Source organism: Marmota monax, unplaced genomic scaffold (genome assembly GCF_021218885.2).
Source record: "Marmota monax isolate L192 unplaced genomic scaffold, Marmota_monax_Labrador192_F-V1.1 WCK01_AAM20220418_F8-fsc00590, whole genome shotgun sequence".
Classification (NCBI taxonomy): domain Eukaryota; kingdom Metazoa; phylum Chordata; class Mammalia; order Rodentia; family Sciuridae; genus Marmota; species Marmota monax.
Window position 1 is genome coordinate 227,237 of NW_026695076.1, and position 25,945 is coordinate 253,181.

A 25,945-nucleotide genomic window follows, 5' to 3' on the forward strand; every position below is an offset into this window, starting at 1 on the left:
TCTGGGCCCAGATGAGTGAGTATTCTAAATGTTTTTCCCGAGGACAACATGTGCTCCTCCATAATGAGATAAGAGCCACTCTAAAATGAGAAGTCGATCTCACTTGGATGCATTTTACTGGAAAATACTCACCAGGGGTCAATTCCTGCTCCCAGCTGAGCAGGCCGTGATATGTCATCACCAGATTCTGTTCAAGGATTAATGGATCCCAAGAACAAGATGCCTCTAAGTCTTCCTGTAACATTACACCCAAGTAAGACTCGTCCCACCCACCGTCCCCGTCCCCTTTACACACCAAGGGGCAGAGGCTGGGTTTTCACAGTCCCAGAGGAATGAGGCGCATGGGTAATCCAGTCCATGGTCTAAACCGTCTCCCCCGTCCGGGCCAAGGCACAGCACTCATGACCCTGCCAGAACAGAAGCCCGTCCGCCCTGGGGAGGGTGAGGTGGCAGGAGATGGAATTTGTTTAGAGCCATCTCTCACCACAAGGGAAGGCTACAATGTCCCTGGAAAGATATTATCTGATTCTGCTACTAATTTGGCTCAAATGACCTTGAAGGGCTGAAGCATTTCTGTAACCCCTTCCAGTCTCTATATAAAGAGCTACAGCATGAGACTTCAGGACTGCGTCTGTGGCCTTCACAAACCAGAGCCGAGGAGGGAGGACGGGGCTGGGACATTTGCCCTCCTCCACACCTAGCAGGAGATCAGTCACCTGCAAATTCGTCTTTGAGGTATGGTGTGTTGAGCTTGTATGTTGTCAGGTGTGAAAACATCTCACGTTTGGGGTTAGAAATTGAAATGGACACGGCCCCTTATACATGTGGCCTTTGGTGGCCCCTGGAACTCACTTTTCTCCTATCCTGGAACCAGTTGGGAGTGACTTAAATGAACCAAAAGATTTTTTTTCTATCTTTGATTGTTTCCATCTTTTTCTAAATGTCAGTGATGCTGAATTTCAAGTTGAAGGATGTGAAAGAGTCAGAAATCAGGGCCCATCTCAGTGAGAAGGTTCTGAGATTAATCAAAATAAGGAATATACCATGCTGATTGATGAGTCCCAAGAAACATGCATTATAGGTGCTGGACCCCATTATAAGCCAGGAAGCTGGTGATCAGGAGGATTAATCTGTAACTTGGGGTCCCTATCAAGTGAGTAGCCTGAGACGTTGGAAATTAAATGGCAGAATTTGCTTTTGTTTTGGTTTATACAACTGGTGATTCTGCAGTCCCTTGTTACACAGATTAAAATGCCTGAGCCTCAAAGTCAAGTTTCAATAAATGTTATTTGGCTAAGTGGATAGTCATTTAAAATTTATTTAAGAGTGAATTCTAGTAGTCTTCAAGCGTAAGTTAATCAGTCAAGTAAATCGCCATTGAAATAAAGACTTTTCCAAATTGGTAATGATCTACTGCAAATAGGACTAATTATCCCAAGAGATAGAATCTAGAAAAAAATACTTTTGCTGTAGGGGATGCAAAGAAATTGACTCTTTTATCCCCTGCAGTCCTGATGGCTAAAGGCATATCTAATTATTGATATTTACCTTTCACATATATACAAGGCAACCAGACATCCTCATCTGGATGGGAAGAAAGTGAAACTCAAAGCCCCTGTAATTTAGAAGGTACCGATTCTTCTCTAGAATTTAGTGATTTCCTGACTGTCAGAGCCAGAGGGACCCGGATGAGCCTCAATTCACAGACAGGGAGACTAAAGCAAAGTAGCTTCCAAAATCTACAAAAAGAAAATTTCCAAGCAAACTGAATAAAATAAAAAGCATTTAAACTTGTACTTAAGAAAAAAATGTACATTATTAATAATATGGTAACTATCCACCAAATACCACTCAAAGAAAATAGGAGAAATAGAAATTATAGGTTAGCCAGGTGGAATACCTATCTGCTGTCAGAACTTTGAACATTTCTTTTTACATACCTCAAACTGCATGTCTTTCCTGCTAGCATAAGAATGCAATTAAACTGGTTAAAGGTGAAATTTATTTGTTCAAGTGATGAAGGGTTTTCATGGTTGAAGCATCATTGCATTGAGACACATCTTGATGCCCTCTCTATAAGCACCGTCGTGATGTGATTCATTTATTTATTAATTTGACAAATACGCTTCAAGCAGCAGCAGCTGTCCAGGGTCTGTCTTGAGTGACAGGTTCAGGTTCACCCTCCTTAGCACATGACCTTCCTCTGTGCTGTGTCTTTCCACTAAGAGGAAGATCCATGCACTGGTCTTTTCGGCCTTGGAAGAAACTGAAAGTGCCTCTGTAAAAGGGGTCCCTCCAAGTCCACGATCGACTTTAACACTCACATAACTGCACGTGCATGCCTGCAGAGGGCCATGCAGAACTGTGAAGAAAACAGTTCATGACTCTGCCCTGCAATTATCCATCTAGAAGGTGATGCTTCAGACTTGAGCATGTGAACAAAACGTGATTCCCTCTGAAGGTGTCTAATAGACCACAACAGGAGTTAGATGCCCATTGTTATGGGAATGATTAAATAAAGTAGGGCATATCTGTAAGTAGATGATAACGCAGCCATGAAAAACAACGTGTGCTACTAAGAAAATACTTTAAGTGAACAAAGCAAAATTCAGAACAGAACACATAGTTCAGCCCAGCTTCCAAAACACAGAATACATATATTCATAAATACACATAGGTCTGCACTCATATGCTTTCATTAAAATGGACATATTAACAAGACATCATTCCCAGTGGAAATTATTGGGAAGTCCTGCTGGCAGCAATGTAAAGAGAACATTTTTTTTTTAATTTTTCGTTTTATATACTTCAGTGTTTTTTTTAAAGATTTTACTATGGGCATATTTATCTCTTTTAAAATACAATCTTGAAGGAGTATCTTTGCTAATATTGTAAAACTTTCTAATCCTTTAACCAAATTATTCTGGAGATTTTTTTTTTAATTCTGGAGATTTTTTTTTTTTTACAATAAAGATGGAATAAATTATGGCATGCAATGATATTTGTAGCATCCTCAGGTCCGTGGACCATCACGACACAAAGAAAAAAAGGGGAGGGGGGGCTACCCTAAAAAAGCTGCTTGTCTGTCTCCAGCTCTGATCTCCAGCTCTTGACCCCTGTCAATCACCTCGCCCCCCCTCTGGGCAGCTGGTGTTTGCTCCGCCCCCTGTGGCCTCCTCCTGGATCTGCCTCTGCAGCCTCTAGGGTTTCTGAGGGTCTCGCTGTGTGTCCTTCAGCTAATCCAACTGCAGGGTGGGACTGGGGGCCTCTGCCTGCATGCCACTCTCAGAAGTGTGACTGAGACTGTGTTTTTTACTAAAAGTAAAACTACAGCTTCTGGAATCCAGTGAGTTGGGGTCATAACCTGGCCTGCACCCACTCTTTTAGAGATAAAAGTCCATTTTCTATTCAGATTTTTAAAAAAAATGGCCTTGATTACAAACAGCCATAACCACGGGGCTGGCAGACTGAAGCCAGGGAGAGGAGAAGCAACATTTCAGCCAAACTTCGAATTATTGGCCGGCTTCCCTTTTAAGAAGTGTCAAAGGATATAAAATGTGGTGGTGAAATGATTCTTTGGAGAAGTTTAACTGAGTGGGTGAGGGGTGTCAGCATGGGCAATGACAAATTCCTTGCTCAACAGACTGACTGAGGCAAGGCTGTGGGTTAAGCAAGGTCCTCGCCCCAGGGCAGTGGAGAGTCTAGTTGAAGGGACAAGACTAGGGGTGGAAGCCAACAGAGAGCCAGCCCTGGCTCCTGGTCCCAGCTCAGCCCCGGGCAGGAGCTCTCTGCTTCCATGACAAACCCAGAGGCATCTTTGTCTTGAACACACAAAGCCCTGTCAGGCCAGGGTTCTGACTGATGTTCAGCACAATGCTCTGAAATATCTTGAATTCATTAGCAACATTTTAAAATAAGGAGATTACACTTTTTGGGAAAATAAAATCAGGATTTTTATCTTATTTTGAAAAACTCAAATATCAGGTAACACTGGGACCAAACCCTACTGAGTGGCAATGTCTCCTTTGGAGAGAGCCACACATTCTAGAATTTTCCATAGAACTCTTAAGCTTCTGAGTTTGTGGCCTTTGATATGTGGATAATCAATGTATAAATATATATAAAAACACACACACACACACACTCAAGATTTGATTAAGCATGTATTCTGTTGGGTGCTAAACATTCCCCAGAGCAGCTTTTTCAATTGAAAGCTGATTAAGCAACTGCATTGTATTGTGAATGAATGGTTCCATTTGACACATGAGAAAGATGGACATTCACGAAACTTGGCCAGATGGACGTAGAAGTCTCCTAACTCCTAGTCCAGGCCTCTTTTTCATGACAGGTAAGGCCAGTGGCTTTGGGACACAGTATCTCTGTGTGCATTGAAAACCTTCCTCAGCTAGAGAACAGCCCATAACTCACACCTGTCCGTGATGTCAGGAAGATGCATGTGCTTCTTAGAGCCTTTTTTAAAAATATACTTTTTATTTTGAAATAATTTCACATTTAGGGAAAGTTATAAAGACAGCACGCAGTGTGCCCACATATCTATCACCCAGATTCCTCCAACGTTCACACATGGCAGAGCCACAAAACATTTGTCAAAACTATGAAATGAAGACTGGTGCAAGTGACAAAGTTCACTATGGACTTTATTCAGATGCCCCACTTTTCCCACTAATGCACTTTATATGTTCTAGGATTCAGTCCAGAATACCAGGCTGCACTTACCTGCAGTGTATGGGGCCAGGGAGGGTCCTGTCTGCTTCCTCTTCTCTATCTGTGACAGGTCTGCAGTGTCTCCTTATCTTTCATGACCTGGACTATTCTATTCTATTCTATTCTATTCTATTCATTTTGCACTGGGCTGGAGCCCAGGCCCTCATGCCTGCTAGGTAAGCCCTCTACCACTGAGGTACACCCCAGCCCCAACTTTGACCCTTTAATAAGGGGTGATCAGGAATTTCATAGAATGTACCCAAATTTGAGCTTGACTGTAATTTTCTCAGGAAGAGACTGAGCTTTCTGGAGTTCAGGGAAGTGAACCACAGAGGTGACATATCTTTCTGTAGTATCGTGTGATATCGGGGCTTGTGATGTGGATGATACTTACTACTGGTGATGTGACCTCTGACCTCCTGGTAAGGTGGGCTTCGTTTCTGCTCTGGAATCCAAGTCATCCCTGTCTCCAGGGGAGAGGAGAAGGGGCGGGTGTGGAAGAAGGTCCAGTTGCATGTGAACACTGCCCAGGCATCAGTGAACCTTCAGAGGTGTATTTCTGTGGCTCTGCAAAGGTCATGCTTCATGCACTGAGTTTGCCTTTCATTGGTGAATTCTGTCTGCAGAATTCCTTCTACATCTTCTCATTGGAATTATAAAATCAATAGTTCTTTTTCTTTCATTTATTGATCACAGTCATTTAGATCAATTTGGATTCATTTTTTGGATCGTAACTAATACCATGTAACTCGTGTTGCTGCTCCAGTTTTGGTTGTTGGGAACTCTTTCAGGCTTTCTCCCCTGTCCTTTGGCAATGCCCTTCACCCATTTCTTAAGCCTTTCATTCTTCTTAGCAAAGTAAACTGCTCAGTACCAGGGTTTTACAAGGTAGAGTATATCCACTGTGTAGTTACAGAAAGTGGGCTTCTGCCTACGAGGTTGGACAGCAAGTGGGGAAGGAAAGGAAAATAGCAGGATTTTTTTTTCTCTTGTAAGGAAATAAAAGTAATTTTTTATTGTTTTAACATTTACTTGGAAATAATTTTAAGATGACAGTTACAAGAATAATTCAAAGAACTCCCATTTACCACGAGCCCGAGTGCCCCTGTCTTCCCCTGTTGGCTTTATCATCTGCTTTCTCCACCTCCGTGTTCTTTCTGAGCCGTTGGAGAACGAGGGGACACATCATGACCCCTCACTCCCCTCTAAACACTCCAGTATGTCACCCTCTGGTAAAACCCCAAACACAGTCACTCTCTGGCAAAATCGCAGCACAGTGGTCAACTTGAAGAAATCAAGCATTGGTACAATCCTGCCAATGTCCACATTCCAGTCTCATCCAATTCATTCATGTGGATCCTTGTAACATTTTGAAATTCCGTTTCTGACCAGAACAACCAACTGTTCTGATGTTGGCCATCTTCTCGGCCCTCCTCCCTGTCATGGCACCCATATCTCTGCTTCTCCACCCATATCTCTGCTGTTTGACCTCATTAGCAGGGAGCCTGACCCTGAGCAGAGACGCTCGAGACCTAGATGGGTCCCAGCAGTCCTCTCGCAGAGCACCCTGGGGTAATTAGAATCTGTGATGACAGACGCTCATGGGTCCTTGTTTTTCCTGGGGTTGGTGAACTTTCCCCTAAATGAATGAGGAAAGTGGCTCAAACCGTGGGAGGTGGTGGCAGGAGCTTGGGCATCGGACAGCACAGGTTCAGACGGTGCCGGCATTGGCGGGTTCCATGATTTACCAAGCAGTTAAACTTTCTATGCCTGGATTGTTGTCTGCTAGCTGGGGGATCATACGACCCACTTCCCAGAGCTACCGATATCATGAAATGAGATGATTTTTAGGATCAAATTAGCAATTACAGAGCTTGATCTGTCCTTCACTGTGAGTCACTTCTGAGTGATGTCAGCACCCCATGTCCAGGCAGACTGGGGACTGTGAACCGAGCAGGCCTGGGCAAGATTCCTGGGACTAGGGGAACGTCACCTAACTTCCCAGAGTTCCTTTTTGTCCCCAAATACAGGAATAATAAAGCCTATCACAGTGTATTGAAAAATTAAATGAGACAATATTTGGAATTGTACTCAATGCAGGTGGCTGATAGGATTACAGATGACGGTGATGGGCCAGATATTGTGTGAAGCCTTTGCTTACTACATTAGCTCATTTAATTCTCAGAACAATGCATTTTTCCCATAAAGAAATTAAACTTCAGAAAGGTTCAGTAATTTTTCCTCAAGGTCATAAGGCCCCAAAGTCATAGTGACTTCCCTAAAAATTGTTGGTGTCCCTCCTTCATGACCAGTGTCTCCTGTGATAGAGAGCTTCTTGTCCCTGTGACAAAATGCTTGAAAAGGAAAGACTGATTTTGACTCATGGTTTCAGAGAGGTCTGTCCATGGTCAGAGGGGTCCATCCATGGTCAGAGGGCTCTGTTGCTGTGGCCTGCGTTGAGGTGGCACATCAGGGAGGAATGGTCTGGAGGAGAAATCTCCTCACACCCTGGCACTCTGCAGAGAGAGAGCAGAGAGAGAGAAAGAGAGAGGAAGGGCCTGGGGTCAAGATATAGTCCCCAAGGTCATGTCCCCAAGGATCCATTAGGTCCCACATCCTACAGTTCCCACCACCTCCCAAGAGTTCATTCAGCTATAAATCCATCAATGGATGGATTCAATGATGAGGTCAGAGCCCTGGTGACCAATCACCTCCCAAAGCCCCACCTCTGAACATGGCTGAATTCGCCTATATCATTCTGAGACTTTGGTGGACATTCCAGACCCAAACATGACACACTCCAGTATTCAGGTGAACCCCAGAGAAAACAAGGAACTGGATCATTATGGACACATTCAGTATAAGCATTTTCCCCCATAAGTCTTCTTTTAGCTAAAAATTCCTGCTACCCCAAACTCACATTGCCCCAGGTAATTTTATTTCCCTTGAGCTTCTTCATAAGACTTAATACACTGTCAGCCAAATCTGAGATGGCTTTGAAGGATATCAATTATATTAATTGGAAAACTGTAGAGTGGGAATCAAGACTTAAGTGCAAATCACCTGGCTAAAGTTGGAGGGGAGGAGAAAAGAAAAGTGTTCTTGCAAGTTGCTAAACTGAGAGGCACTTCCACGTCACACCTCACCTTCCATGGGTGTAGGTGAAGGAAGAAAGAGGAGGAAGACATTTATTCCCTGGAGCTTGGAACCGGGAGGTGGGATGGGAAGAGAAACCCTGTGGTCTTAACACCACTGTCAACTGTAGCCTCTTGGCAACTGGACCCAGCAACTTCTGACCTAAACATATTGCCACCATGTGTGGAAAAGCCCACCAAGAGGAAATGGAGGACCAGGGAGTCCCTGGCACCTACAGAGGCAGAATCTCCAGCCTTTGTGCATGATGGGGAGGAGCTAGCGTTAGGACTCGAGGTTTTGTTTATTCGATTCTTATAAAACTAGTTCACATAAAACTGGTACCTGTGAGTACCTTGGGCAGAAAATACTGAAGAGGAGAAAAGACATTTGTTTTAATGCAATAACACAAAATACTCTTGGAGGAAAAAAAAAAAACTTAATCCAGTTCTGCCCTGATAAAGAATTGGTAACCTGACCTTGGAATGTCGGGTGCAGGTACAGAGAGAGCAGCCCTTGGAGCTTAGATTTTCAGTTAGAGCAGATTTAACGAGAGCACCTGTTTCTTGTATTACCCAGCAATTCCCAGGAGCTGCCCTCTGTCTCTCTGGCTGGCCAGATTTGCACTTGAGCAGGGTTTGAATCCCAGTCCATCACAGTCAACAGGTGACATTGAGCGATGACATGCCTCTCCACTCTCCCTGTAAAAGGAGGATAAGAATAGGGTCGTGAGATGGGAAGGTGAGATGGAAAGCACTTTGAAGAAGGGAGGGTTTTCCCTAAGTATTCAACAAAGAGCGTAAAAGTAACCCTGCAGCCCACCAGCCGGTAGGTAACAGAGTGGAGGCAGGTTGTACCTGAAGCCCTGGTGGGACAGGCCTGCTCCTTCCCCTGACTCCCCTCCGCTCCCTGTCATTGCTCCAAGGCTGCATTTCAGTGGCCGATACCAAAGCATTTATCCTTCTGTTTATCTTAAAGAAGAGAAAGCATTCTCTTTACCTAAGAGTTTATAAAAATTGGAGAAACAAAACATAAATGCAGCAAACCTGATACATTTGAGTGAGTCTGGGAAAGCAGACAGTACCCCTAAGTGTTTATTATGAAAATAAACAGAATAACTCACGGATGTGAACTTCTGACGGCTACAGTCAAATTTGCTGCTCTTGATTTTGAAGCTATTGGGGACAGAGAACAACACTGCTATCTGGGTGTCAGGCAAAAGACAGATTCTCTATTCTTAGCCAATCTCAGGATTGGAGGGAAAGAAAAAGATCCAAGCGTTCACCTGAGGAATTCTTCCCTCCCATCCACAGACACCGCAGGATCCGAAAGTCACAAACTGAAACTTAGGAGGGGTGAGTGTAAAGATCTGAAGCTGGGTATATAAAAAAAATCCATCGCACAGAACAGAATGGAGACACCTGAGTTTGAAATGATCCTCATGTTAAAAAAAAAAAAATAGGAGCTTAATCTTGCAATTCTTTGACAGTGGCTCAGGAGGGTTCAGGTTCCCCACCGGCTGACAAGCCTCCATTCTTTAGAATTTCTTATTTCTGTGATTATAAAAAAACGACTGATCCATCCCACAGGAGCCCACAGCAGCTTTCCCTCTTTCTTGATCCCACAGAGAGCGCGACTGGAGAAAGCAATGCCTTTTAGCGCTCACCTGAGCCCCAACAGGGGCAGCCCCAGGGACCTGCGGTGTGCAGTTGATTTTCTCTGCCTGAATCAGGCTCTGGTGCCGAGAAAGCAATTGTCAGAGCTCTGATTTTCCATCAATACCCCCAGAAAAACTGGATGCCCTTTATTCCTCTTTCCTGCCTTATTTTGATATTTTCCTAAAATTCCCATCAATTCTGTTTCTTGAGGGTCCAAAGCAGCAGATACCAGCTACCACCATGCCGCTCATAAAGGCAAGCTACAGATGTAAAGGGGAGGGAGAAAAGCACAGTGTGTCACCGTGTATTTCCTCTTATAGAACTTGTCATAATCCTGAAGGTTGAAGTTCAAGTTTCCCAGCAGTTTCCACCAAAACCAGCAACTGGGCTGTAATATCACCGGAGGATTGAGCCCGGCCATTAACAAAGTGGCAACTATCAATTTTAGCAATACAGTCGCATCCCTCAGTGACTGTGACCACAGGGCCTCACCACGAAGAGCCCAGGAATACAACATCCTAAGTGGTACAAGGGCGAGTGTCACCACCAAGAGCTTTGCTAAAGGCTTCTCTGTCTGCTATCCAGCGCTGGACCTTGGACAATTTGGGAAAGCTCTTATACCCATGACCTTAGGCTCTCTAATTCTGACAGCCCAGCAACAGAGGTAAATAAACCTTAAATATGGGCTGAGTCAGTCAGAAGTGAAGCGTTTGACATGGCGTATAAACTCAAGACAAGGAGAGGACATTTAGGTGGTGGTCCAAGTCAGCACTGTCAATGCTTGCCAGGGGCCAGGCAACAGACCCTGAGCTCCCTGGGGACAAGCACACAGCCTTTGGGCAGGTCATGTCTGAGCCACTTTCCTCTAGGTTATCACTCTTAATTTCCATTTCATGGGTAATAAAACTGAGGCCCAGAGTGAGCAAAGGGCTTGTCACTCAATGCCACAGAAGTGACAAAGTCCGCCGCCCTCCTCCTCAGCTCCCTCACCAATCTGGCTGCCAGGGTGCAGCCTGCAGGTCTGGGAGTGGGGCAGGAGGGCAGGGAGGACAGCTGTGCCTGCCTGTCCCCCATAGGCCAGGCGACGGGGGTTGGGGGGAGGGAAGAGTTCCACTTCCAACAGTGGCTCTGGCCAAGCCCTTGGGACTTTCTCAGTCTGCTCAGGTGCAGAGGAGGAAGGAAGCTGCTGGAATGAGGTAGGAAGGCTGCAAAGCAAAGCAGAGTAGTTCAGGGACCCCTGCAGGGAGCGCAGAGGGAGGAGGTTTCCAGAAGTCTCAAGGCCAAAGCTGAAGTTAAAGAATGCCCCCCTAAGAGGCACACGCAGGCAGGCAGCCCTCAGCCTGCATCAGGGAAAAGCCGTGTTCTGTCTGGCGGCACCATGTCAGGCTCCTGTTAAAACCACAGTGCACTGAGACTCCCTGGGGCTCAGGCCCAGTGGCTTGGTTGGCCCGGCCCCTGAGGGCATGTGACTTCAGGACTCCTCCCTATGTCCTCCCAAAGGTCACAGCCACTGCACCCAGCTCCTCAGGAAACACAGCCCCCAGCTCCTTCCCCATCCCTCAGAGCCCGCGGCCTGGCCTCCTTTGGGTTCATTCGGATTCCATTTACTCCATGGGTTTGTGTGGACAGCACTCTGCCTCGGCTCATGATGCTGCACCTGCAGGGCCTGCTGGGATAGATCCTCTCCATACGCCCAACCCCACCTTCCCGCCAACAGAGCAGACCTGATGACACAGTGACATGCATTGTGGACTGGGCTCCTGCCCGGGCCTCTCATCCTTCTCCATGACACTCTTCAGTTTAAAATGTTAAACACTGAGAAAAGGAAAACATTTCCATGAGGACTTATTGGGCCAAACCATCTTTTCTCGGAATGCCAGACACTTAATCTGAACTTGAAATTTTTAGGAGCATTTTCATCATACACGAGAGGGGTGTTATTTTTGCCTACTTAAAGGGCAAGTTGAACATCTAACAATCTCCTCTCGGTTCAAAGCAAGCATTATTTTCTTTCTGTCATTTGAAACGCCACAAAATGAGAAGATTAGTTCCTCCTGGAGCTCCAGCCGAACGCACAAGGAAATCTAGCTGCTGCAGAAGGGCAAGCAATGAACACCCCAGTTCTGTGAAAATATGAAATCTGATTTATTTTCATTAATAGCTTTCCTTCTGATGTCCAGTAATGAGGAATTTATTAGAATTCTTTGCACCGAATCCTTTAGCCTAGGAAAGAAGACAAGTGGTAGATGTGGCCTCTGAGGACAGGAGGATGTCTTGGTCAGGCTGCAGACAGCTGGAGTTCAGAGAGGTTCCGGGGCACGGCCCCTGCCTTGAAAGACACACAAGGCCCTGGAATTGGGCGCTTCTGTTTCCCAGGAAGTACAAAACCCCGTCCCCTCTCTGACCTCCCCTCAGTAGCTGAGATGCCTCCAAAGGGGCCATTACCATTTCCAGGCCAGTCTTTTTTGAAAATAATAATTTAGAAAGGGATCCTTCAAGTTGGTTAAGAATACTGAAGTCCTATCAAATGCTTCAAGGCATTTAACACAAAATATATTGAAATAAGTTTCTCCAAGAAACTCGACCTCACTAAGTCACAAACACCTCTGCGTCTGTCAGTCACAGGACAGACCTCTGAGCGCTTGAGAGAGGGCAGCAGAGCCAAGCCTCCTCTCTCCAGGGACATCTCCGTATGCTGGGGGGAGCGCTGGCTCTGCCTTTTGACCAATGCCCCACTCTCGAGCTGTGTGACCTCGGCAGAGGCATTAATTTGCCTCTGAAAATCAGCTTCTTTTTGTGCAAAGTGAGACATTATTTCATTTGTTTTTGCCATCCCACAGGGTAGATATATTTCAAAATATCATGTTGTGCGTGGTAAGTACATACAATTTTACTTGTCAATTAAAAATAGTTTGGAGGCAGGTGTGTAGGCACATGGCTATAATCCTTAGGGCTCAAGAGGCTGAAGCCAGAGGACCACAAGTTCAAAGTCAGTCTAGGCAATTTAGCAAGGACCTAAACAAGTTAGCAAGACCCTGTCTCTAAATAAAAAAATGTAAAAAAGGCTATGGATGTGTCTCAGTAGTTAAGCATTCCTGGGTTCAATCCCTGGCACCAAAAAAAAAAATGTTTTTTACCTTTTAAATAAAATTTTAAAAAGATCAAATTGTGTCATGTGCAATACAAATATGGCATAATGAATTCCACTGCCATGTATAATTATAATGCACCAATTAGGAAAAACTTCTGAAAGATTGAATGTCTATTTTTTAAAAAAAAAAGAAAGCAAAAATGGGGGGAATGGGGGAAAAAGTGGGGGAAATGGAGAATGGCTGTGTTACAAGTGAGAATTACCCAGAGAATAGCCACGGTGGTGGGCACCTGGGAAGTGCACTCTCTGGCTCCCCTGGTCTCTTTCCCTCAACCTCACCCAGGCAGTCCCAGGTCACCACACCCATCCATGTGCTCCTGGGCAGCTCTGACCACAGAAACTACCAGATGATTAGAAGATAGGGCCAGAAGGAAGAATAAGGAAAGTGAGTCTCTTCCTGTCTCAGGACATTTCTGCAGGGAAGGCTTCCCTGACCCTCTGACATGGACATCCGGTGCTATTACAATATAACAGATTGGTAATATAAATGTTATGTATTGTACTTATTAAATAATCATGGCTTTTTTCTGAAGCCTATTTTAAACTCCTCTCCACACCCAGTCCTTTGGACTGGCCCGGGGAGACCTGCCTTGGCATGGAATCACTGGCTTTTGTAGCAGGGGAAGAGGGACCAGTTTCCTTTCCAGTCTTCAGCCAGGACTGAGGCTCAGCTTTTGAGTAGGTGCTACCAGCAGGCAGGGAGAGATGTGTTTTACAGTTCTTTGCATCTACCTGCCTAATGAAGCCACTAAGATCCAGAAAATTGGCAACTTTCAGGTACCAAGTGAATACCTTGAAGTAGAAAACACGTGCATTTTCATGAGATGCACACACGCACATGCTCAGCAAGTTTGCTGAGGACGTAGCCATTTACAAAGGCAGTAGCCATTCCTTGTGCTGAGGATCAGAAAAGCAAAGAGCATCCTCCATGTAGATGAGCAGACCCAGGTGCAAAATCCACCCAGCACATCCATTTTCAGTGATGAGGTCACAGGCAAGTCTCTCTCAGTTTCCTCATCTGAACAATGAGTGGAGAGTCCCCCATTTCAACAGGTGGCAGTGAGGATCAAAGGAACAGTGTGTGTAAGATGCCTGTCACACATAAACAAACATACTTGTAAATACTCAATAAATGGTAGGGGTCATTGTCATCGTGTGAGGAAGAATGGAAAAAATATAACATTTGGGCTGGGCCTGTAGCGCAGTGGTAGAGCATTTGCCTCACAGGTGAGAGACCTGGGTTTGATCCTCAGCACCACACAAAAATAAATAAATAAACAAACAAATAAATAAATAAAGATACTGTGTCCATCTACAACTAAAAATAATTTAAAAATATATATAACATTTACTGACTGCCTACTATTTGTTCGACTTTGTGTTCGGGTTTTCTGTTTGTTTTTGCTTTTATAATTGGGGATTGAACCCAGGGGTGCTCTACCACTGAGTTACATCCCCAGCCCTTTTTTATTTTTTATTTTGAGACAGGGTCTTGCTGAATTGCTTAGGGTCTTGATAAGTTGCTGAGACTGGCCTTGAACTTGCCATCCTCTTGTCTCAGCCTCCTGAGTCACTACTGCTGGCCAGAGTTTTTGATTATCTACTCATTTTATACACATGTACACACACACACACACACACACACATACACACTACCAAATAAATATTGAAGGATATTTTAATAAAGTTTAAATCATGACTCTCGCCCAAGTATAGAATGAATACATGCCAAAGATTTTATTTTACTTATAAATAATGAGAAAACTAGTAAGATATTACAACTGATATTCAAAGGAAATTTTTTACAACACACACATATAGGCAATCAGGAATACTCAAATGAATTTACAAGTGGATGAAATATTGATTGATATCCATAGGTGAATCATTTGCATCCCACTGGACAAAGTTTATTTGAATTTCTGTGTTCAAAAGATCGTTTACATTACTATAATTTTTCTATAGTTTACAGAATTGCAACATTGCTCCAAGGCCCTGGAAGGGGTGGGCCCTTATAGAATCAGGGAGTCTGGCAGGGTTACCAAGACATTGCTCATTTCAAAAAAAAAAAAAAAATTTCCCAGCATTTTCTGATGTAACTGTTATTATCCTCATTTGCAGCTGAGAAAATAGACTCACAATCTGAGCGTGTGATGTGTCTACCGTAACAGGGAAAAAAAAAAGCATAACTGGCAGCCGCCGGCTTCAGACTCATCCAAAATTAAAGTGGCGTTATTGAAAGGGCCGGGTTGACTTTGTGCTTCTGCTTCAGGGATGAACAATCAATACGTGCGCCGGGAAGTCTTCTGCTGTGAAACCTGCAGAGAGCTCAAGAGCTTCTGGGAAAAGGAAATTAGCAAACAGACTTGCTACCGAGAACTGGAGGAGCATCGCCAGGGACGGAGCGCCCTGAGAAAGTACGTGGCCTGTCTCCCCATTGCTGTTTTACAACAGGTTTCCCCAGAAGTCCACCAGGTGTGAAGAGCAGGGACTGCATTAGCTCATCACCCGATGTCCCAGGATGGCAAGAGGCCAGGTGTGTGACACAGTCAGTACCGCAGGAGGAAGTGACAACAGGCTTGCAAGGAAGAAGTTTCTGAGGCTCACAGGTCCCAGAATGTGTCTGTCCGGGTTAGGGTCAAGTGGCAGAGTCAGTAACTAGTGGGAAAGTCCAAGCCAGAGCCTCCTGGGTGTGGGAGGGGGCCCGTGGGAAATGCACAGTGGACTCCTTTGAATGATTCTGCTGGACTTGGGCTGTAGCAGTGGTTTCTAGCTGGTCCTCGACTCCAGGGGGCTCCAAGGTGGGGGAAATTCTGCCTGGTGTGTGGGGGCTGAGTAAGGGGCCTCAGGAAAAGTTGGTCTGGAGATTGGCTGAGCCTTTTGCTATCTTGAAAGCCAGTTCTGGGAGGGTCAATCTCTCCCCAGCCAGCAAACCTCTTAAGATGCCAAAACATCACATAACCCAGAAACTAAAACCCAAGGTTAATGCAACCACTTCTCTTGCCAGTATCCACACCAGGATTTCTCAGGTGTGTCTGTCCCGTTGGCACTGGGTTTGCAGCACTATGACACCTAGGGCCAGGAGATTCTTTACTGAGTAGGGCTGTCTGTGCTCTGTAATATGCTCACTGGGTGCCTGGCCCTAAAGCATTCCATGTCAGCAGAAGCAGAGGGTCCTTGGAGGGCAGAGTGTCCCTGAGAGCCAGTGGCTCACAGAAGTGAATAAGCCTTTTGAAAACGCAAACAAAATGAAGTCCTGTCATTCACATCTCCATGAACTGAGGGAAAAAGCTCTCCTCACCACTGCACTGTTGCAGTGCCCAGCACTCAAGGTCACACTAAATGTCAGGGCATGTTGATGGATACTTTTTGTGTGTGCAAAACCAATCTCATTAATAAGACCCCACATCCAGGATGGTAAGAGTGTTAAGATGTTAAAGTTGTGGAGGGGGGGGACAGGTACGTGGCCCTTCCCCATGGGCAGGTGGATGTTCTTGCTCTAGACAAAGAAGTCTGCCTGGCCACAGGGGAACCCTCTCCACGGGTGTGGGGAAACTGTGTGTGTGTGTGTGTGTGTGTGTGTGTATGAATACAGCCAACTGCCCTCAGGTATGCGGTGATGTGGAGCAGCTCTGTCCAGGTGGGAAGAGCCCACTCACCAGTGGGATGGTAGTTGCATGTCTTGCTGGACAGTAGGGCTCATAATTTCTGCATCTGTCCAATGTGCGCTGAGCTGAAAATATGCACAATTCAGACAGGTTAAACGTTTTTGAGGGGCATGGGGGTACTGGGGTTTGAACCCAGGGTGCTTAACCACTGAGCTACATCCCAGCCCTTTTTATTTATTTACTTATTTTTGATTTTTGAGACAGGGCCTCACTGAGTTGTTTAAGGCCTCGCTGAATTACTGAGGCTGGCTTTGAACTTACGATCCTCCTGCCTCAGCCTCCCAAGCCACTAGGATTAGAAGAGTGTGCCATCATACCTAGCTATCAACATCAAGTTTGTTTGTTTGTTTGTTTGTTTGTTTTAAAGAGAGAGAGAGAGAGAACTTTTTTAATATTTATTTTTTAGTTTTCGGCGGACACAACTCTTTGTTTGTATGTGGTGCTGAGGATCGAACTGGGGCCACACGCATGCCAGGCGAGCGCGCTACCACTTGAGCCACATCCCCAGCCCTCAACATCACATTTTAAAAATAGTTTTTAAGCTTTCCATACCCAGAGACAAGCTTTCCCATCAGTCCAGCCTTGTTGCTGGTTGCCTGTCAGGCAAAATCAGGCCTTCCTAGGAGGGTCACATGCTAGGGCACCCAGGGAAGTGAGGATATCTCTCTCCCTTGGTCCTGGACCATGGGAGCCAGACCCCTCACTGAGCCCTGCACTGTAACTTCCTTTCCGGAAGCCCTCTTGTGCTAGATTAAAGGCAAATTCTCTGATATCATTTGATTTTTTTTAAGGATAGTGATATATATACATATATATAATATGCTTATATAGGACAAAGATTAGAAGAAAATATGCTTAGATACTATAAGTGGCTATTTTTTAGTTGGAGGGATGGCAGGATGCACACTCCTATGTTCCCCAAGGTTTCCATAGTGACACTATGCCATGGTGTATTTAGGAGAATAAGTCACTTGTTTAAAAGGCAACCAATGGCCAGTGGTCTGTACAACAAACGTGTTATTTCTCTAGGCTCCCGTAGGCCCCAGAAAGCATCCACTTCCAAATTCTGGAGTAGTTTTCTCTTCTTTCTATGACCAAAGAACAAATAAATCTTCACCATGTGCCCATCATGCAACATTCATCATCATCTCCCCAAATGAATGTTTAAAGATGTGGATGTCACTTCTGCATAGCTCAGAACAGGAGGGTCATGAGGAGCTGGGGAAAGGACTTTTCTGTGGTCCATTCTTGGGCTCACTTTCCAGAGCTATGCTTTTATGAACTGTAAAAATTTTAAAAAGAGGGGAAAAAAACCTAAAGCCTTCTTAATCCGGTAGCCAACAAATGAAAACCTACTTTGCTAAAACAAAAAAACCAAAACACCACACACATATCCCACATTTAACAGACTGCCCAATTAGAGTCTAGATACTTTGAAATTGAAACCAGAAAGGCAGAATGTTTGTTTAAATCCCCACTGATCTGAGCAGACGGTTTGAGCACTGTCCTAACAGAACCAACCGTGTCCTGGGGTGTGCTGGCTGAGGGAGGGCACACCCCAGTGCCTCACCTCCCCAGCCCTGTGGGCTCTGCCTCCTGAACTCCAGGACAATCAGTGCCTGCTCTCCCTCCCGCGCCCCCCCCCTCACACACACACACACACACACACACACACACACACTTTTTAAATTCTACCTTCCATCTATAAAAGGCAAAACCACCACTGTGCAATCAAGAGATGTTCAATGTGAAGGGTGGAAACAAAAACCTCCACATTTCCCAGCAGCCCCTTATGAAAAGCAGATACAGCAGATGAAGGCAGTGACGTCTTGTGTCCCTCTCCCTCTGCTCAGCTAACCTGGCGAGATCTTGTGCCAAAGCTTAGCACATGCCTGCTGGTTCTTTGACCTAGAGGTGGCAGTCAGATCCATTTCCCCTGGTGATCGGTGTATCTGGCAGAGGCCCTGGAGGTGGGGTCCCAAGGTGAAGGAGGTGGCCCCAGAACTGGAACCAACACCACCCTTAGTTCCATCGAGTCTAGCAACACAGCGTGGATGTGTCGTTCCCCTGGAGAAGTTGGAACTGTTTGCAAACCACCCCCTGGGGACAGAGGGAGAATAGTCAGGCACTGGTGGGTCACTCAGACCCCCTGGTGGGCCGGGGGTGGGCCGGCTATACAGCTATCCCTCTGGTCTAACTTTTTCTTTCATTCCCTTTTATTTTTAAAAGCATCTGTTTAGATGATAACTCTGACAACAAGTAAAGCTACATGACTAGCCTATAGCTATCACTGAGAAACTACACAGCCATTCAGTGAAATGTCTTAATGCAAGAAGGGAGGTCTTCAGAATTTAGCAGAACTCAGTGTGGGATAGTGATCATACCTGGTGAGATTGAAAAGGGGACACATCAAGCCCGTCCTGAGCCCATTCCCACCCTCTGCTCTGCAGCCTAGTGATCAGCTCTGTCCATCAGGATGCTTATCACTGCCAACCACAAAACCCCCTGCTCTTCATGTGCTGGCCAAACCAGACTGCCATTTCAAACTTTTCACAGAGTTAGCCTACAAGCCAGGCACGGTGGCACATGCCTGTAATCCCAGCAGCTCAGGAGGCTGAGACAGGAGGATCATGAGTTCAAAGCCAGCCTCAGCAACTTAGCTAGGCACTAAGCCACTCAGTGAGATGCTGTCTCTAAATAAAAAATAAAAAAGGGCTGAGGACATGGCTCAGCAGTCAAAGGCCCTTGGGTTCAATCCCTGCTACCAAAAAAAAAAGGATTAGTCTACAAAGGATAAGCAGAGAGGACGTTTTTAGGTAGATTTGTCACCCAAAACGAGAATAGAAAATGTGGTTGGTAAGTGGAGTTGCTCAGATGATGAGCATGTGGAAGCTTTTTGGCCTGTGTTGATTGACTGAGCTCTGCCCTGTGACCTGGGTAGTCACATAGAAACACACAGAATCAAGCTCAGACCCCACTCTCCCCACCATGGAAAACAACTATAAAGATCCTGTCCCTCCTGGAATGCAGGAGGAGGAGCAAAATCACCATCCAACATTTCATAGTAAACAAAACACAGGAGAGAAGATTGGAGTAATGAGATCTGAACTAGGAGATCAAGGAATCCGTCAATTATAAATTCCTCGGGGGAAGGGATTGCTGTTTTCGTTTCTCTTCTTCGCATATTACGGCCACAATTCTGGTCCCCCTCTGAGCTCCTTTGCGGAGGACAGTTGACCGATCCTCCAGCTGCCACCTCCCCACATCGGTCATGGTGACGGAGCTGAGGCCACACTGCCCCCTGGGCAGCCCCCAGCCGGCGACTAAGCATGGCAGGTGCTCTTCCCACACAAGTCCTGCATGACAGGGCTCCTCCGAGGGCCAGGGTTTGCTCAGAGACTCCCGGTCAGCCCAACCCAAGCTTTCTCAGAAGGGGGCTGTGCCACGGGGCTCCTCCTACCCCGCCATTTCTGCTCCCTTTCCCTCTTCCACAGACGTCAGATCAGCACTGGAGGCTGCTGGCCCTTCCTAACCACTCTGTTCCTCCCACTTTGTTTTTCCTAAATCTGCTTCTTAGAGGACCCCAAATAACACAGATGTCTAATGCCTGGTAAATGACAGAAAAAGTACAATGATGGGCCCAGTTGATCCTTACTGGTGCCCAGTAAGGACATTACAATTATGGCGAAGACCTTCACAAGCATCACCCTGCCTTCTAGTTAAGGCCCATACTTACCAAGGAGAATCTGTGTTTCTAGATAGGAGCCACAACTCCTGCACAACTCGGAAGGATCCAGAACAGCAAATAATAAATAAGATTTGGCCTCCCTTTGAAAAATGAGGCATTTCTAGGCTGAAGGTAAAAACGCCCCTCGTGAGCATTAGTGCCTGTTTTCTCACTCCACTCACGTATCTCAATCTATACACTAATTTTTAAGCATTATCTTCCTCACGGTGACCGCCCCCATTGCAAAGTAAAAGCTCCATTTATATTCACCAGTTTACTAAGAACCCAAAATTAAGCAGAAGCAACACAGCGATGAAAGATATTGACCAAAAAGGAGCAGCAATCAGTCTAAATATTCATAAACTAGGATTTAAAGGTCATTTGGGAAGATGGGAACCTGAATCCTTCACTGTTTGGCAATAAATAGTGGCAGGGCTACTATAAAAAGTGGATAAATGTGTTATGAATCCCAGATTCCTAAGCCGCGTCCTAGAAGAAATGCATCAGACCAAATGTGTTGATTCAGGTCCTCTAAGAAGCAGAGGCCAAGGCGAGATTAGATGTGCGTACGATTTATTGGGGGAAGCACCTATGGAAGAAAAATGGGAAGAAGCGAGGGTATGCTGATCCCTGCTTAGCAACTGGCTCTGGGGAGAAGCACATGTGAATCCACGCACACGTCTGCTATAAATCTCACGGATACCAAGGCCCTATAGCACACGACTTGCAAATAACAGGAAAATGCAGTATGATCTTTACCGGAAATTCTATACAGCCCACTGATTCTCCCAGCATGCTCTTGGGAGTTTTGGGCAACCTCTTGTATCTATAGCCCACCATGCAATGCAAGCATGATTTGACAAAATCCAACAACAAAGAAGTATTCAATGGCTATCCAGTTCCACCAAGTGCACGTCATTGCTCATAATTGATTTTTTTAATTCTGAAAGAACATTTCCTCAACTGTTTTGGATTCCAAACGTGATAGCTATAGACGTGCCACTCTTCTAACTTTAGTCGGAATGATTCAAATTTCCCCCATGGCTCTCTTAAATGTAGACCAGGGGTCAGCAAATACTTTTTCAAAAGTACCAGGGAATAAATATTTTTGGTTTGATAAGTCTCACGGTCTGTGCTGTAGTGACTCAGCTCTGCCATGGTAGTGAGAAAGCAATGATGACCATGTGTCAACTAAACAGGTCCACACACTTACAGGGCCATCCTCCAATAAAACTTCATTTACAAAAACTGTCTAGATTGGGCCAGAGGGCCAAATCGTTGTCCTGCAATGAACAAAAACGTAAATTAAATCTGTGTATAATAGTGTTTGACATCTGTGTGGTGCAAATGTTCCTACCACTGGTCAAGCTACCAGTGCCATCCAGGAAGATGAGTTCAGAAGTGACACTTGGCTACAGCACCCTGTGGTACAGTCCTTTACCACACAGATACCCCAGGCCTCAATAACCCGCAGAGCACAGAGCACTGGGAAACATGATAAATAGTTAGGAAGCGATGAATTCTGTCCTCATCTTTTCTTTTAATATAATTTAATTAACTATAAGTTTCTATAATTTATTTTTAATAATGTCTGTATTTAATAATGAACTCAAAAATCTAATAATTAATAATTGGCCCTCACAGACTATGCATTAAAAGCCAGCTCCAGCACACCACTGGGAGGAAGGCTGAGAAGGTAGCAAGAGTCTTCAGACTCTGAGACAGTCCTGACCTCCATGCAGGACAAAGGGAAGGAAGGAGGGTTGGGGGACAGCAATGCAGGCCTCATAAACTTGGGCCAGACTATTGGGGAGACCTTGAGCCAAAGTCACCTGTGAAAGAAGTTCTGCTCCTTCAGGAATGGATGTGCAATCAGAGCTCAGCTGGGCTCCGTCACTGGCCGGGAGCAGCCCACAAGAAGTTTGGCCTTGGCATCTGACTTGGGGCAGATCCACATTCGTCTGCAGGAGTGCTCCAATAGCCGCCCGTCAGTTGTCCACCATGTCCGAGTGAAGAGTTTTCATGACCACCTGACCAAGTAAAAGTCAAAGCTCCTTTTGTGAAATAATGAATCCACATTGTATTAAGAAGTCCATCAAGTTCAATGCCACACCCAGGCAGCAAACCTTGTTGGTCAGCGGTAAAAGATCCCAGGCGACAAAAATCAATGGAAGAGGATTTTTTTTTATAGAACCTTTCAGAGTTTGTAAAGCTGGATATTCTTCAGATTGGAGAAGCTGATTAGAAATTAAAATACAGAATGACAAGTTCATAACCACAGTGAAGAAATATAATTATAAAAATTACTAATAGGTGGACATCCGAATAGAAGGTCCTAGAAGCTCGACAGATTGTTTCTCAGGCCATCTTCCCACTTGGGAGCAGCAGTCCCAGGCTCTGCACCCCTCTGCAAGCAGGCAAGCTCTATTGTAATGTCACTGACTTTTATTTAAAGTTAACATAGGAGGAAGACGGTGGTGGATGTCCTGGAACATTCCCCGGTGTCCCTCATTCTTCTATCCACATTTCAACTTCCAGTCCTTGGTTGCTAAGGTGCGTCAGCCATGGGCACCACTAAACAACAGGCTGACTCCGGATTCCTTCCATTCTTTCCTGGGCCCATAATTGAGCAGAGACTTAAATAAGTTTTCCTGAAGCCAATTTGGTGCCTAGAGCCTTCATAATATTTATCCCTTCTAAGTTATGATATTTCACCCATGGGAATCTCTCTCAGGAAAACAGACTGGAATATGGAAAGAACATAAGTATTGCATTCATTGTAGAGTTACTCATCAGAGTGAAAAATTAAGGTGAATCTAATTTTTCTTTGTTCTTTTTTCTGCATTTGGCTTTTCCTATATTAAGTATATATTACCTAATCCCCTACACCTACAGATTCTTCCCATTTTCTTCCAGGCTGATAATTAAGCAAAGTTTAACAGTATCACCATGGTGGTTAGGAGTTTAATGCATGTTTTGGGGGGTACAGGAAAAGTATTCCCACCCAGTAGATTCAAAGTCCATTTTTTTTAAACATAGATATATAATAGTGTTGCAGCACCCATTTTTTAAAAATTCTATTCTTGCTCTGTTCAGTTGTCTCTGCCCCTTATCACAAACCAATTAGCCACATCAGTGTCTATTTCTGGACTCTATTGTGTGCCAGCCCCCCAGCTTGTTCCTTTGCCAAGGCCACATTATAATGATTCCAGCTTTGTATTAACCAGGTAGTGATTTTGAGACAATATAAATTAAGTATTAAGACTTAATTTGTATTAACTTATAGTAAGTATGAAGACAATAGAAATTATTATTGGGGTTTTTTGTTGGTGTTTTGTTTGTTTTCTTTTAAGATGGGGTCTTGCTATATGGCCCAGGCTGGCCTCCAGTTCCTAGATTAGAGTGATCCTCCAGCCTCAGCCTCTGAGAAGCTGGGATCACAGGCACATGGCTTTCCAGACAATTTGCAACCAGCTTGTCAACTGCTACAGAAATGCCTTACTTGGACTGCGATAGGAAGTCTAATATCAATTTGGGAAGAATTATTTTTCTATTCCTAAAAAAGGAAACCCTCTGCAGGGACAGCAGCTTTAGAGACAAATGGGCTGATGACCTCGTGTGCTGTGTCCCCTCCCAGGCTCCGGGAAGAATGGAAGCAGAGGCTGGAGCAGAGGCTGAGGATGCTGGACCGTCCTGACGAGAAGGAGAAGCAGGCTGGCCCTGTGCACTGAGGGCGTCTGCCTCGCCCGCTTCAAAGACAGCCAGCCACCAGGGGTCTTTTTTTGGGAGAAAAAGCTAACACCCAAGTCATGTTGCCTTACTAAGCAGGACGCTCTGTTTGTTTGCCCATCTATGAAGGGAATTGCCTGGGAAGCCTCCTCCCGCACCAATGGGAGTTATTATCCACCTCAGTCCTCTCTCTGCACAGAGCACAGGGGGCCGCAAATAGCGTAGCGAGCTTGGGTTATTTAATATAAAAAGCTCTTGGAATTAGCACACACCTCACCCCCAGGTTTCAAAGATCCACGTAGCATAAGCTAGTTCCCCATTCTCTTCTCCTTTTGAAATCTGAATGTTTTCTCTGAACTTCCAGAAGGTAAAGATCTCGATGGAAACCTGGCTTCCCCATACCTCCTGGAATGGGAAAGTCAAAAAATAAACAACAACAACAACAAAATGCTTTGCTGTTTCCCTCCTGATTTATATATACAGAGATGCAACAGCCTGCAGAAATAAAGCTATCGTTATTTTAAAAAATTATCAGTATGGTTTGAAAATGAAACCAATTTTTCCTCTTCGTGTGAATTTGGGCTTTGTTTTCTCATAAACATGTTTTATCAGAAACATGTAGGGGACGGGGCTGTGGCTCAGCGGTAGAGCGCTTGCCTAATATGCTTGAGGCACTGGGTTTGATCCCCCACACCACATAAAAATAAACAAATAAAATAAAGGTATTGTGTCCATCTACAACTAAAAACAATTTTTTTTTTAAAGAACATGTAGGAAGCCAGGTGCAGGGGTGCACACCTGTAACCCTGGCAGCTCAGGAGGCTGAGGCAGGAGGATCACAAGTTCAAGGCCAGCCACAGCAACTTACAAAGACTGTCTGAAAATAAAAAGGGGCTGGGGCTAGGGATGTAACTCAGTGGTTAAACAGACTGAGTTCATTCTCCAGTGGAAGGAAGGAAGGAAGGAAGGAAGGAAGGAGGGAAGGAGGGAAGGAGGGAAGGAAGGAAGGGAGGGAATAATAGTGCTAAATGAACAGTGGATCCATGCCCTCATCACTCGCCCTGACGTTACCTGCCCTGGCCTTGAACACCTCCTCAGCCAGTTCTCTCTGGTACAGCAAGCGTCAGCATCAGCAGGTTCTGGAAGTGGAAGTCATCCCCCCCAGTAGCCCCCTCTCGGCTCTCAGACACGATCTCCAGGCAGGTGCCCGTCTACAGTGGTGTGGAAGAGAGCTCCTCTGCCCCGGAATTCCTACTGCAAGACAGAAGCAGAGGGGATAGAGTGGGAACCCCGGGCCTCCAAGGAACACAGGGGTCCAGAGAGACAGAGGGTGTGGTGAGGGGACAGTTTCCACAGTGCTGGGAAGACAAGTCAGGCCTCCCAGATGACATGTGCCGAGAGGATGTGCTTCCTCCAGAAAACTAAAGAGCTCACCATGGCTGAGAGAGCCCTAGAGAGCAAGAAGGCTTGGAGAGAGATTCCCACCCCCCCCCCGCCCCACACCACAGGAATAAGTTCCAAGATGACCCCCCACCTCTGAAGGTCAGGGGAAACCTTCCAAGAAACTGGTTCTTAAGCTGAGCCTCAGACTGTAGTAATGATCCCTTCACTGTGGATATGCACATGCAAACCTCACGCTGTACACCTGAGCACAGGCAAGTAAGTCTGAGTGAGAATCATCCAGGAACATAGAGCAGGAGGTGTCTTGGAAAAGGGGAGCAGCAGGAGGCAGAACAGAGGGGCAGAGACCCACGGGCCCTGAAGAGAAGAAGAACAGGGAAATGTGTTCGTGTGACCCAGAGAATGAGGCAGGCGCTTACCTACAGGAGAGTGGAGAAGGGAACAAGGACCTCTGAACCAGGCTAAAGACTCCGGACTTATCCACAGGATAACAAAGAGCCATTGGCATGTTTTCGGTAGAGGAATGAACTGACTAGATTTACACTGTTAATGTTTCCCAGTTTTCAAATATGCAAACACATGTGCATATAATTTTATGGAAATTCACTAATAGGATCATGTCATGTGTGTGAGTCAGCCATCACAGAACAAAATAAATCAACTTCAACAGAGAAAAGATTTATTTTGGCTCACAGTTTTGGACATTTCAGTCTGTTTCTGCGGTCTCCACGGGGGGGGGGGAGGGGGGAGAGGA

At 45.4% G+C, this 25,945-nt stretch overlaps 1 protein-coding gene and 1 long non-coding RNA gene across 2 annotated transcripts; one reads left to right on the forward strand and one right to left on the reverse strand.

Moving 5' to 3' along the window:
- Positions 1-560: 560 nt before the first annotated feature.
- Fam240b (family with sequence similarity 240 member B) lies at positions 561-24,435 on the forward strand. The gene is made up of 3 exons (XM_046428140.2): positions 561-735; positions 14,939-15,083; positions 23,699-24,435. The coding sequence occupies exons 2-3, from the start codon at positions 14,941-14,943 to the stop codon at positions 23,790-23,792; spliced, it is 237 nt and encodes a 78-aa protein (XP_046284096.1). The 5' UTR covers positions 561-735; positions 14,939-14,940; the 3' UTR covers positions 23,793-24,435.
- On the reverse strand, positions 19,125-25,246 carry LOC124081791 (uncharacterized). Its single transcript, XR_006848126.2, has 3 exons — positions 24,862-25,246; positions 24,063-24,195; positions 19,125-22,298 (listed from the first exon to the last, which is right to left on the reverse strand). It is a non-coding gene; the product is annotated as an uncharacterized LOC124081791 (long non-coding RNA).
- Positions 25,247-25,945: the final 699 nt, after the last annotated feature.

Excerpts from the sequence above, each read along its gene's own strand:
- Fam240b (XM_046428140.2), top strand. The coding sequence starts at position 14,941 with ATGAACAATCAATACGTGCGCCGGGAAGTCTTCTGCTGTGAAACCTGC. Across the intron at positions 15,084-23,698 it reads GGACGGAGCGCCCTGAGAAA|GCTCCGGGAAGAATGGAAGC; the intron begins GTACGTGGCCTG and ends GTCCCCTCCCAG.